The sequence below is a fragment of the Sinocyclocheilus grahami genome, unplaced genomic scaffold, assembly GCF_001515645.1.
Source record: "Sinocyclocheilus grahami isolate Dianchi unplaced genomic scaffold, SAMN03320097.WGS_v1.1 scaffold466.1, whole genome shotgun sequence".
Classification (NCBI taxonomy): domain Eukaryota; kingdom Metazoa; phylum Chordata; class Actinopteri; order Cypriniformes; family Cyprinidae; genus Sinocyclocheilus; species Sinocyclocheilus grahami.
The window spans coordinates 1,040,488-1,051,435 of record NW_015505645.1 but is presented as its reverse complement, the minus strand read 5'-3'; the positions used below and the strand labels follow the sequence as shown (position 1 = coordinate 1,051,435).

The following is a 10,948-nucleotide window of genomic DNA, read 5'->3' as shown; positions in this document are numbered from 1 at the left end:
GTGTTTTTCTGTCAATATGGGGTGCTGTGTGTACATTAATGAGGGAAAAAAAAAAACTTAAATGATTTTAGCAAATGGCTGCAATATCACAAAGAGTGAAAAATTTAAGGGGGTCTGAATACTTTCCGTACCCACTGTATATATATATATTTATTTATTTATTTATATATATTTTTTTATGCTCTCCAGGACATTATTGCTGGTTTTCTGTACAGTTTGCTGATCCTGGTGGTCTTCAGTCCTGCTCTGGACATCATCGACACCTTTAACTGCACACATCCCTATGCCCCGCTCATCATCATCTCCCTTCACGTAGGACTAGGCCTCTTCTCCTTCACCTTGGACACCTGGAGCACCTCACGCGGCGACACTGCCCAAATCCTGGGCTCTGGGGCGGGTATTGCCTTGGCATCCCACATCAACTACCACCTGGGCCTTTTGCCAGACCCACCTGTATCAGTGTTGCCTCTTCAGCCCCCATCTTTCACCCTCAGCCTGATCGGACTCTGTCTACTCCGCTTTCTCCTCGGTGTCCTCATTCTCTTGGCTACCAGAGTCGTAATGAAGGCTCTTGCTATCCCGCTCGTCTGCTGGCTCTTTGGGATTCCCAGCAACGACGTTCGGAAGGCCAGGCAGCACATGGAGGTGGAGCTGCCATATCGTTATATCGTCTACGGAACAGTGGGGTTAAATGCGCTTTTCCTTGTGCCTTTCCTGTTTGCACATGTGGGCCTGTTGTGATTAGATGGAAGAAACACCTATTCTTTCAGCCAATAAGAGCCCAATTGGACTGCAGAGGCAACTCCCTTTGAATCAGTGATTGGATGGAACTAATGCCAATCATGTAACACTGTGCTACACCTTCCAGATGCTCCTCAAATGCGTTTTTCATCATTTATACTGTAGTTTTATCAGATGTTCTGTTCAAAATACCTGTTTGGTGCTGATCCAGAGAATATTGCCCTTTTCTGTGCAGTTTGCATGTATAGTACAGTAGCATATCTATCAGATTCTATTCTTATCTAAAAATGAAAACTTTTGTATCCTACAGTGCTTGTTATATTTTTCGCAAGCAATAAAGCATTTGTGCTAATTATCAAACTTTAGAGGAATTCTGACTAGTCTTTTGACAAGTTTTTTCATGCCACAGTAGGAGGGACTCCAATTCTTGCATCAAGAGTTGACTGAAATTTCTCTTTTTGAAGGTGTGACTCATGCAAATTAGCATGCAAAAATCTCTACGATGAATTGGCTGGAACTGATGGCAGCATTTATATTTCTTTTGTTTGCGAGATTTGAATCTGAAATCTCAAATGTTAATAGAGCGTTGGGAGCAGCATTGATCTTTGTGGTAATTTTGTTGTAGTTTATATTGATAACTGCTTATATTCCCTGTAAGTTGCTGCTTAGAATATGTGTGTGTGTGTGTGTGTGTGTGTGTGTGTGTGTGTAAATATGTGTGGTGGTGTTGGTTGCAAAGAAAAGCAGCACTAGACTAATAAATGCTTTCTCTACTAGCATTTAGCCATGTGTTTTCAGTCAGGTTGAAACACGCGTAAATTTCAGGTTTGTCACTCAGCCTATGAATAATTCTGCCTTGTGTTTGATGTATAGTTAAGATGAACTTGTGGTACTGATTTAAATGCACTATTCCCAGATTGCATTGCTCTGCTGCCTGCTGTTGTGCATGTCGCTGCGATGATCTTGTAATAGGTCAGGCTTATTGCATGACACTGCTGTGTCCGTGTTAATACTCTTCCTGTGGCCTTGTGTGTCTTTGTGCACATGTAAGTTCCTTTTTTTGCTGAAAGAGAAGGTGGTTTCCCAAATCCTCACTTCTGTAAACAGGATTGTTTAGGATTCTCTGAATGATGAGACAACCAGTTGCTCTTCTCAGCTCAGAGCAATGCTGACCTTTGGCCCTAGAACAATGCAGATCTATGTAATTATAAGGTCAGAGGTTATATGGAAGAGGCAAAGGTTGAAGGTTATATTTAGGACAGAATGTGAGAAGAAGATCCTCTTTGGCGAGCATTGCTTTCTGGACCAATTGGGCTTGTTCCTTACTGCGTGGTTCCATAATAATTGTGTGTTTGTGGATGGCAGTAGGTAGATTGTAGCATTTTTCTCAGGCCTGTGTTCTAGTAATCTGTCATGTGTTTATGACCAAATATGAGTGCTTTCAGTAGTTGTAAATCCATTACGTAGGTTAGTTTTCCCCCTTTTCAGTCCTACGCTGAATCTGCAGATTTTCAAAAGATTGGATTGCATATCATTCAAAAAGCTCAAGACATGCTGTAGCCCTTTCTTGTTTATTTAATATGTTTTATAACAATATTTTAATATAATTTGATAACTATTTAACAACAGAAAAGTAGTACTCCCCGGTCATTTACCTCATTTTCCCATGTCTAAATGAAAACAATTCCCCTATAATCAGCACCAAATGAAGAAAAAGGCAGCAGAGTCTGTGTGGTCCTGCTCATGATCTAGATGAATCTTCTGAGAAGCTGGTCCAGTGGTGGAGTTTATTTTAAAGTGCTTTATTTCCTTTGATTCGGTTTTCTCTGGTTTTACTGAAAATAACACAGCTTATTCTGAATAAGTAGATGCGATTTGGATACCACACAGTGCCTTTTATGTAAATCTCTGCGATGTTTGATAAGCACAGACAATTATTCCCATCTGTTTCTTTTCCATTCTTCTTTCTATCAACCAAATAGAGCATTCGACAAACTTTAAACTGAATCAGAATTACTGATTGCTGCTCAGTCCATCCTGGTTCATCCAATGTTGTTTTTTTAATCTACAACTAAAAAAATAAAATAAAATAAAAATAGAAATGTTGCCTTGGCAACACGTTTAAATTTGGAGTACTGAATTACTAAACCTTAAATAGAAATACATTAAAACTTTATATAAAAAAAAAATGAAATGACAAAAGCACAAAATTAAATTGAAAACTGAAAATATAAAAATAAAAGCTAATTAAAAATATTTGTAAATACTGTAATAACATAAATAATACTAAAATAAGACTGGGTTTATCAGTGATTAGCTCTACATCTTTCTACTGTTTTTCAAACAAGAAAAATGTTGCATATTAAATGTGTCTTTTATCCTCCACTGGTGTTCACTTTGCTGTCATAACCATTTCATAAATATATTACAGAAATGTAACATTTGTCTCATTTGAACAGACACCCTCCCATTGCTTTGGATGTTTATTTCAATGTAAAGCCACTGAGTGGGATCACTTAAAATGTCTGTTTGGTTGTTTTGCTACTTATTGTGTTTTTCATTGTAATTTTTCAGTCTTAGTACCAAATGTGTCCCAGAAGCTTTGGAATACTGTATGCGTGTTTGTGTAAAATGTTATTTTTGGAGTTCTGATTCTCCTGTGTGATAATAATCTTGGTCTTTTTGATTTCCTTTTTAATGATCTGTAAATACAGATGACTTTGCCGTCTCTAAATATTGTTGGAGGCATTCTGAAGGTGTTAAGAGCTCGATGTAGGTGCATTATAAAACCTGCAAATACCAACATTTTAAAATGTAACTTTTGAACTGAACTTTCAGACAAAACAAAAGTCTGCTGACCTTCATCCAGCACGTGACACTGGAAGAATCGCACTCCCGCAGGGCTAAAAACGTAAAGCACAAATGACCAACCAAGAATTCAGTGTTATAAGGAGACCTGTGCCCTTATGTTAATAAAATGCCTTGTTAATAAAGCTTTGTTAAAAAATTTTCATAGAAATTGTTATCTGATGAACTTTATTGTTTCCTACTTCATTACATTTGAATATTATGCTCAATAAAAAGCAAAAAGGCTCTTACTTTGGTCTGTTTCTGAAGAAAAAATAAATAAAGAAATGGCATCTTATTAACAGAATCGTATGACTGGGTTTGATAAGCACACGTTTGCTCAGCCAATGTTCCACAGGAAGCTTAAGTGTTCCTGCTGATATCAAGGATTTCTCTGTAATGCCTGAAATATTAATGTACATGTGTGAGCAATGCTGAGCATGTTTAGCCGGATAGATTTGCCCTGGCAGTTCACATTACAAAAAAACCCTCTTCTCTTTTCCTTTCACTGTTCAGTCATATAAGATGTAGTATATTAGAAAAATGAGCAAGATCTTATTTGTGTTCATTTAAAATACTGAACACACATGGCTTTTAGTAGATTGTAGAGTATTTCAGACCTGGCTAAGGTTTAACCCTGTAAAGCCTTGACACATGAAATAATAGTCAGAAAAATGTTTTTTGAATGTAGTGTAGTGTGGTTTATTAAAACCTTGGACAAAATATATATATTAAAAAAACATTTTAAATTTTTTGTATCATATTTGATGCATCAGATTTTAATGTCTCAAATATGATATAGTGAGAACATGGAGCTTACACTTGAGGAGGAAAAAAACACTTTTTTTATTCAGAGGCCCGAACTAAGCAAAAATATGACATTTAATGCAGATGTTTTTATTTATATGGCCAAAAAGTAAAGATGCAATTCTGAGCTTGTAATGTAAATCAATGAGATCCTTATAACTAATATTGTGTATGGATGGATAATCAAGTGAACCTAAGTTGCTTCAGTCCAGTAAAGTATTACTTATATTATAAAAGTTATTCTTATGTTTACGTTATAAAAATTCAATTAAGATTTCACAGCAAAAAGAAACGTGTACCATGACCTGAACATATTAACTTTCAATCAGACAACAGAAGTCATGTAGCAGATTGTGAACAACAGGTTTTTCAGCACAATGTTGATCATGTTGATCATTTAGAGGCCTTAGATATTCATGTATCAAATATGATGCAGTAGGCTTTATAGGGTTAAAGACAGGTTGTTTTTGCTCTGCTTGCTGGCACAGGCCTGTGTGTGTATGCATACCTACTCAGCACACACTGTACTCTTTACTATACACACCTCTTTGCTTCTTATATGCAGTCAGACACAAATACACTCAACAATAAGCTGGAGCAGCTCAGGGGCAAATTTCAAAAGTTTACTGGTTTACTAAGTTTTATGTCTCATGTCAAATGCTCATGTCAAGTCCTTGCTATTTAATATAGTCCTGGGGACTTTCATGCAGGCCCTACAGGCTAAAAGTGAACAAAAGGACAGGATTTTTGGAAATGTGATCATAAAGGTTAACATGGGCCTGCTGTACTGCTCAAGTCAGCAAAATACTTCCTGTCTTCATCTGATGACAATGCTGATTGTTGTTTCAGATGTCAAGTTTCACTCCCGTTTGTGTCCTTTGGGAGTTTAACAACTAGGCGACAAGCGGACAAAGAAAAAAAAAAGCATCTTCTATTCTCATCACAATGACACCCTTGTTACATTATACTCTTTCATTCTCCAATATAAATGTCCCAGGTATATCTTCCTGTTTAATCTTCTCCAACAGTTTTTGAAAACAGAAGTAGCTAAACCAATTTACTGCTGTACTAGCTTGTAATTTGTAATTGTAAGGGTTTCTGGCAAAGTACCACATATACAACTTGTTTTGAAGCGACGTACGGAACAAAATTAAAGGGGTCATATGATGCTTTTTTTAAAGATCATTATTTTGTGTATGTTGACATGCTTTAATGTTCAAAAAACACATTATTTTTCAAATACTGTACATTATTGTAGGTCCTCTATGCCCCGCCTCTCTCAAACGCTTCGTTTTCTACAAAGTCCCTCCTTCCGACAAGCGCAGTCTGCTCTGATTGGCCAGCTGACCCAGTGCATTGTGATTGGCCGAACACCACAAGCACTCGTCGGAAATATAACGCCCCTTACCATAATCGCGAGCTTCATCTTTCAAAATAAATGTAAAGACAGAGCCCGAAAGGGGAACAGAGTCAGAGACAGTGATGAAGGTGGTATGTGTTTGCAGTACACAAGCCACGGTTACGACAGCTGACTCCACTGTGATGTGACGCGCGCTCTCTCGCGCTCTCTCTCTCACACACACACACACGATGCGCAAAACTCCGCATTTGAACAGTCAATAGCAAATACTTAAACTAATAACAAAACAGTAGCTGATTCAGAAGCGCCAGATTGTCATAGCAAAGTCAGAATGACCTCCTCTCCTAGGTTCACGAAACGGTCGTCCATAAAATGCATTGCTCTTCTGTTGTAAGTAATCTTAAAGATTCCTAAATGCGTCTACTTCTGGAAGGCCAAATAAAGTGCTTTTGCTTTCGCCTAGAAACACACAGCGTCTCTCTGACATGGCTGCTTCAACACTAACTGCGGTTACTGAAACCACGCCTTCTTTCTTTGCGTGAACATTTGGGTGGCATTATGCTAATATTTCCACATAGTGAGGTAGATATGTGGGGGCGTGTTAGAACGAGCCGTTTTAGGGGGGCGTGGCAGAGTCTTAACTTTGATAAAGAATATCTCTTTGGTTTTGAGACTTTAGTCTTTGCAACTTCAGGGATCTTATCTATGCACAATCAGCTTGTAACACGCCAAAGAGAAAGGAAAACTTGAAATCGCATCATATGACCCCTTTAACATTTGCATGTATAATGGCAGAATGAATGCATGAATAACACTGTTGAAAATGCCATGCGTGCAGTTTTAGGATTGCTCATTTTCAAATACAGAAAAACACTGCCATCTACTGGCGGCAAAGCGCTGTATAGTCTTTGTTTCTTAACTCTTCACATGTTAGACACGAATACGAATAAATAATGTGTCGTCGTGTCTCAGATTGAAAAATGTTGATGACCTACAGTTCTTTTTCGTTTTAGAACAAATGAAGCCAGTGTATCGTAAAATGTGTGTCAAAAAAACCTGTGTTTCCGGTGAGAAGCGAAGGAGGTGGCACACTGATGTCTGTCAAAAATTATCACATGTGAGTGTCTGTGCAATCATTTCTGTCTGTTGATTAAAACAGAGGGGGCTTTACTCATATTATTAATGATCAGTAAGTGTTGAGTACTTCGGGCTGTGAGATTTCTACTTTGTTGCAATGTGTTAACTATGTTTTGTTTACATTTAATATGCAAAGAAACAGTCAAATTCGTCTCTGGCTGAATAACTCTGCATCACTTTCCAGATAATTGAGAAATAATCGTCTTAACTAAAGTCATATCGGTTTAGTGATCTTTATTGATTTATTTGATCTAGATCAAGACCAGGGGTTTTCAAACTGGAAAAGTTTAGAGAGAAAAATCATAATAAATTAACCAATTTAAATAAATGTAATTAAGTAGATTTTGATGCAAATAAAAATAATATAAATCAGTTTTAAATAAATAATAAATCTTACTGTACAGTACTATAGTGAGTAGAAAATGATATAATAATGTAAAAGTAGCAGTAAACTAAATATTTAAATATATTTATATATATAATATTAGTTTTTACTGTATACATTGGGTCTTAATATATGAAGGTATATAGCTGCCTTTTACATTTTAAGAATGCAGATCCCATGCACAATGATGATCATATTTTGGGTCTGTGGCATTTAAAAATTGAAGACCTCTGATCTAGACACTAAACAATGACTTCAAGTAAAAGTCTAATAAATAGTACAGTAAATCGGTGGCTCTTAAATTATTTCACTTCAGGACCATGTAGCAACAAATCATAGTCCTTAAAATTAACATTTAATTATTAACATGAACTGTATGATTATGCAAAATAATTTCTTATTCATTAAACGAAACAATTATGGTTTTTAATTGTCTCTTCGTTTTCCATGGTTTCGTTCTCTTAGCAGGCAATAATTCTGTGATCTGTGACCAGTAGAGAACCTCTGCTTTAAGTCACTTTAGATAAATTCTGTGAAATAACTAAGTCCTCTTTTCCTTTAAGGTGTCAGGGTAATCGGTGACGATCATGGACACTCTAGAGGACACCTTTAGGTCTCTCTCCATCGCTAGGAGGCTGCAGCCCAGTGAGGCCATGTACATTCTGGACCTCTCTATTGCGTCCTGTGCCAGCGGTGTGTCAGATGTGCTGGCTGTGTGCTGCTCCAATCACTCTGTGCACCTGCACAGCAGAGAGACGCTCCGCCTGGTGGGTGAGTTGCAGGGTCACACAGCTCCTGTGTGTGGGGTGCTTTTCTCTCATCTCTCCCCTCACCTGCTGTTCACCGGCTCTGCTGATGGGACAATGCGGTGCTGGGACATCCGGCGGCCCGGTTCTGATGCCTCCCAGGTGTTCCGCAGCGATTCGACACATTCGTACTGCTCGTTTGATGTGAGCTGTAGTGATCGTGTGCTGTGTGCAGGCACGGAGCAGGTGGAGGAGGACAGTTTTTTGGTATTCTGGGATGCCCGTATGCTTCAGGACAGAGGTGAGACAGGCTCTGAGATGGGCCGTCTGCTGGGCGTTTACTCCGAGTCACACAGTGATGATATCACTACGGTGAAGTTCCACCCACGGCAGGCAGATCGGTTGGCTTCAGGAGCCACAGATGGGCTTGTGAACGTGTTCGATCTGAGTCTGGGTGGCGAGGATGATGCTCTTGTCACAACCTGTAACTGCAATTCTTCTGCAAGCTCCCTCTGCTGGACAGGTAGCCAGTAACAGCACACCTGACTGAGCAATCCAAACGATATAAAAGTAAAACTTGAGCAATGTTTTTATATGTCACCATGTACAGAAGACAGTTCCCTCAGTCATGGAAAATATTAGAATTTTTACATTTTGATGACCAGGCCTGTAAAACACTTCTTAAGATGTTTTCATTTTTAATAATAATATTCATATTGAATATTTTTTCTTGGTATGCTTAGCCATTAAATTGTGATAACCAGGCCTGTAAAACAGTTATATTAAGCAAAATAGTAAATGTAAGAATAAATAGTAATAGATATGCTATATTTAATTTGACTACAAACTGTGCTTTCTAAGTGCAGTCACTTTTATGTAATTATATATATATATAAAACAATGATATAAATAATATAACATTTTTTAATGTATACATATAAACAATAATAATGATTTGTTTTATATATTCACTTTATGAATATAATCAAACAATAATAATACTGATAATAGTATAGAATCATTTTTTTAATCTATGCTTTGTTGTTAAATATTTAATTGACTAGAAATTGCCCTTTCTAAGTAAATTCACATACATAACTTTTTAAATCTTATTACTACCAAGTAGCAAAAAACTGCTGAAAATGTGAGTTTCAAATTCCATTTGAATTAAAATGTTAAACATCAGCATATTTGTACTCCCCAGAGCCCTAAACTGTCATTTCATTTCTTATATTAACAGGCAAAGATCTTGACCAGCTGCTTTGTCTGACCCATGATGAAGGGCTAAACCTGTGGGATGTGGCTCGCCCAGACAGCGATGACACTTTGACACTTCTGAGTTCGGCTGATGCTCAGCCACTTGTCCAGCTCCCCAATGGAGCGTCGCTTGAGTACTTTGTGGGCGGTACATGGCTATCAGACGAGGAGCGTATTCTTTTAGTGGGAGGGAGTAATCATGGAGAGCTCCACCTCCTGGACTGCAGTGGGTGTGGTCTGAGGTTCATTAAATCCCTCAAAGGGGGTCATTCAGCTACAGTGAGATGCTTCCAGTGGGATGCGATCGGTCGGTCTCTGTTGACGGGCGGGGAGGATGGCCAGTTGTTGCAGTGGAAAGCGGGAGCGGAGGAAATCAGTGTGGGGAAGAAAGATTCTCTGAAAAGCATTTCCTCCACACAGCTCAAAACTAAAGCTCACAGAAAACAAGCTACACAGAAAGGCCGGTCCAAACTAACATGATCATATGCATGGGAGAAACTCAGATTTTACCAAGAGACAGTTGACACTGAAACAAATTGGTTATTTGACAAAAATCTCAGAGAAATTGTAAAGTGCACTAAGCTACTTTGCTTTGATGCCTTTGTTTTCACAAATATAAGGATAATAGATAAAGATATGCTATATGGAGACTAAATTTGAATCTTCCGCCTTATAAAACAAAACAATCAATACGGTCTCTTTGAATTTAAATCTAGAAACCTCTACATGAACACACCTGCCCGAATAAAGTGCGGTGGACGAATTTACATTTCATTAAAATTAAATATTAAAAAAGCAGCTAACGTTCTACACACAGCAATATAAACAAAGGTGCCTGTTCTCTTTCATTCTTGATGTTTGACTGGGAAAAGTTTAAAGGGGTCATATGATGTTGCTAAAAAGAACATTATTTTGTGTATTTGGTGTAATGAAATGTGTTTATGCGGTTTAAGGTTCAAAAAACACATTATTTTCCTGTACATTATTGTTTCCCCTCTATGCCCCCCTCATCGGTCTGAAAAGCGAGGTGTGCTCTGATTGGCCAGCCTTCCAGTGTGTTGTGATTGGCCGAATACCTCAAGCGTGTTACGGAAATGTTACGCCCCTTACCATATTGTGATGCCCTGTCCTGGCCGGAGCGACGAGACAAAAACATTAAAACCCATTATAAACGAGGCATTTGTTGCATCCAGTGGGGACATAATTACTGTTTACGCGTTGCATTGTAGTCTACTCTCCCAGGATCAGGAAGCAGTCCTCCATAAAATGCCCTGCACACATCTGAATATTTGGGTTGAAGTGTTCTGGAACAGTGTTGTAAATACAACTTAACCACTGATTTCTAGTCGTGTCCTCTTTTGGAAGGCCAACAAAGTAGTTTCGCTTTCACAACAAAACACACGGCGGCCTAGAGTGAGCAGCAACCACATGTGGCGACCCCGGGCTGGACTCCGCTTCGTCCACGGTGTAAGCCGATCTGGTGATCCACAGCGCGAAGTTGATGTATTTCCTCAGCGACCAGCACGGATCAGCTCCAGGCATGACGAAGCGGATATCGTCCTCTTTTGGAAGGCCAAACAAAGTAGTTTCGCTTTCACAATGAAACACAGCGCCTTCACGAAATGGCGGCAGCGGCGGCAACAATACTACAGTGAGAATAAAAGTTAC

At 38.5% G+C, this 10,948-nt stretch overlaps 2 protein-coding genes across 2 annotated transcripts in view; both read left to right on the top strand.

Annotated features, from left to right (window-relative positions):
- The window catches only part of LOC107553224 (sphingosine-1-phosphate phosphatase 1-like), a 35,086-nt gene extending 32,257 nt beyond the window's left edge, over window positions 1–2,829 (top strand). The window contains exon 3 of the mRNA XM_016235390.1: window positions 190–2,829. Within this exon, the coding sequence (XP_016090876.1) occupies window positions 190–741 (552 nt within the window). The 3' untranslated portion in view covers window positions 742–2,829. The remainder of the gene's footprint in view (window positions 1–189) is intronic.
- A 5,035-nt stretch (window positions 2,830–7,864) lies between these two features.
- On the top strand, window positions 7,865–9,991 carry LOC107553226 (WD repeat-containing protein 89-like). The gene is made up of 2 exons (XM_016235391.1): window positions 7,865–8,546; window positions 9,264–9,991. Exons 1-2 carry the CDS (start codon window positions 7,865–7,867, stop codon window positions 9,758–9,760), a joined length of 1,179 nt encoding a protein of 392 aa, XP_016090877.1. The 3' UTR covers window positions 9,761–9,991.
- The last annotated feature ends 957 nt before the right edge of the window (window positions 9,992–10,948 follow it).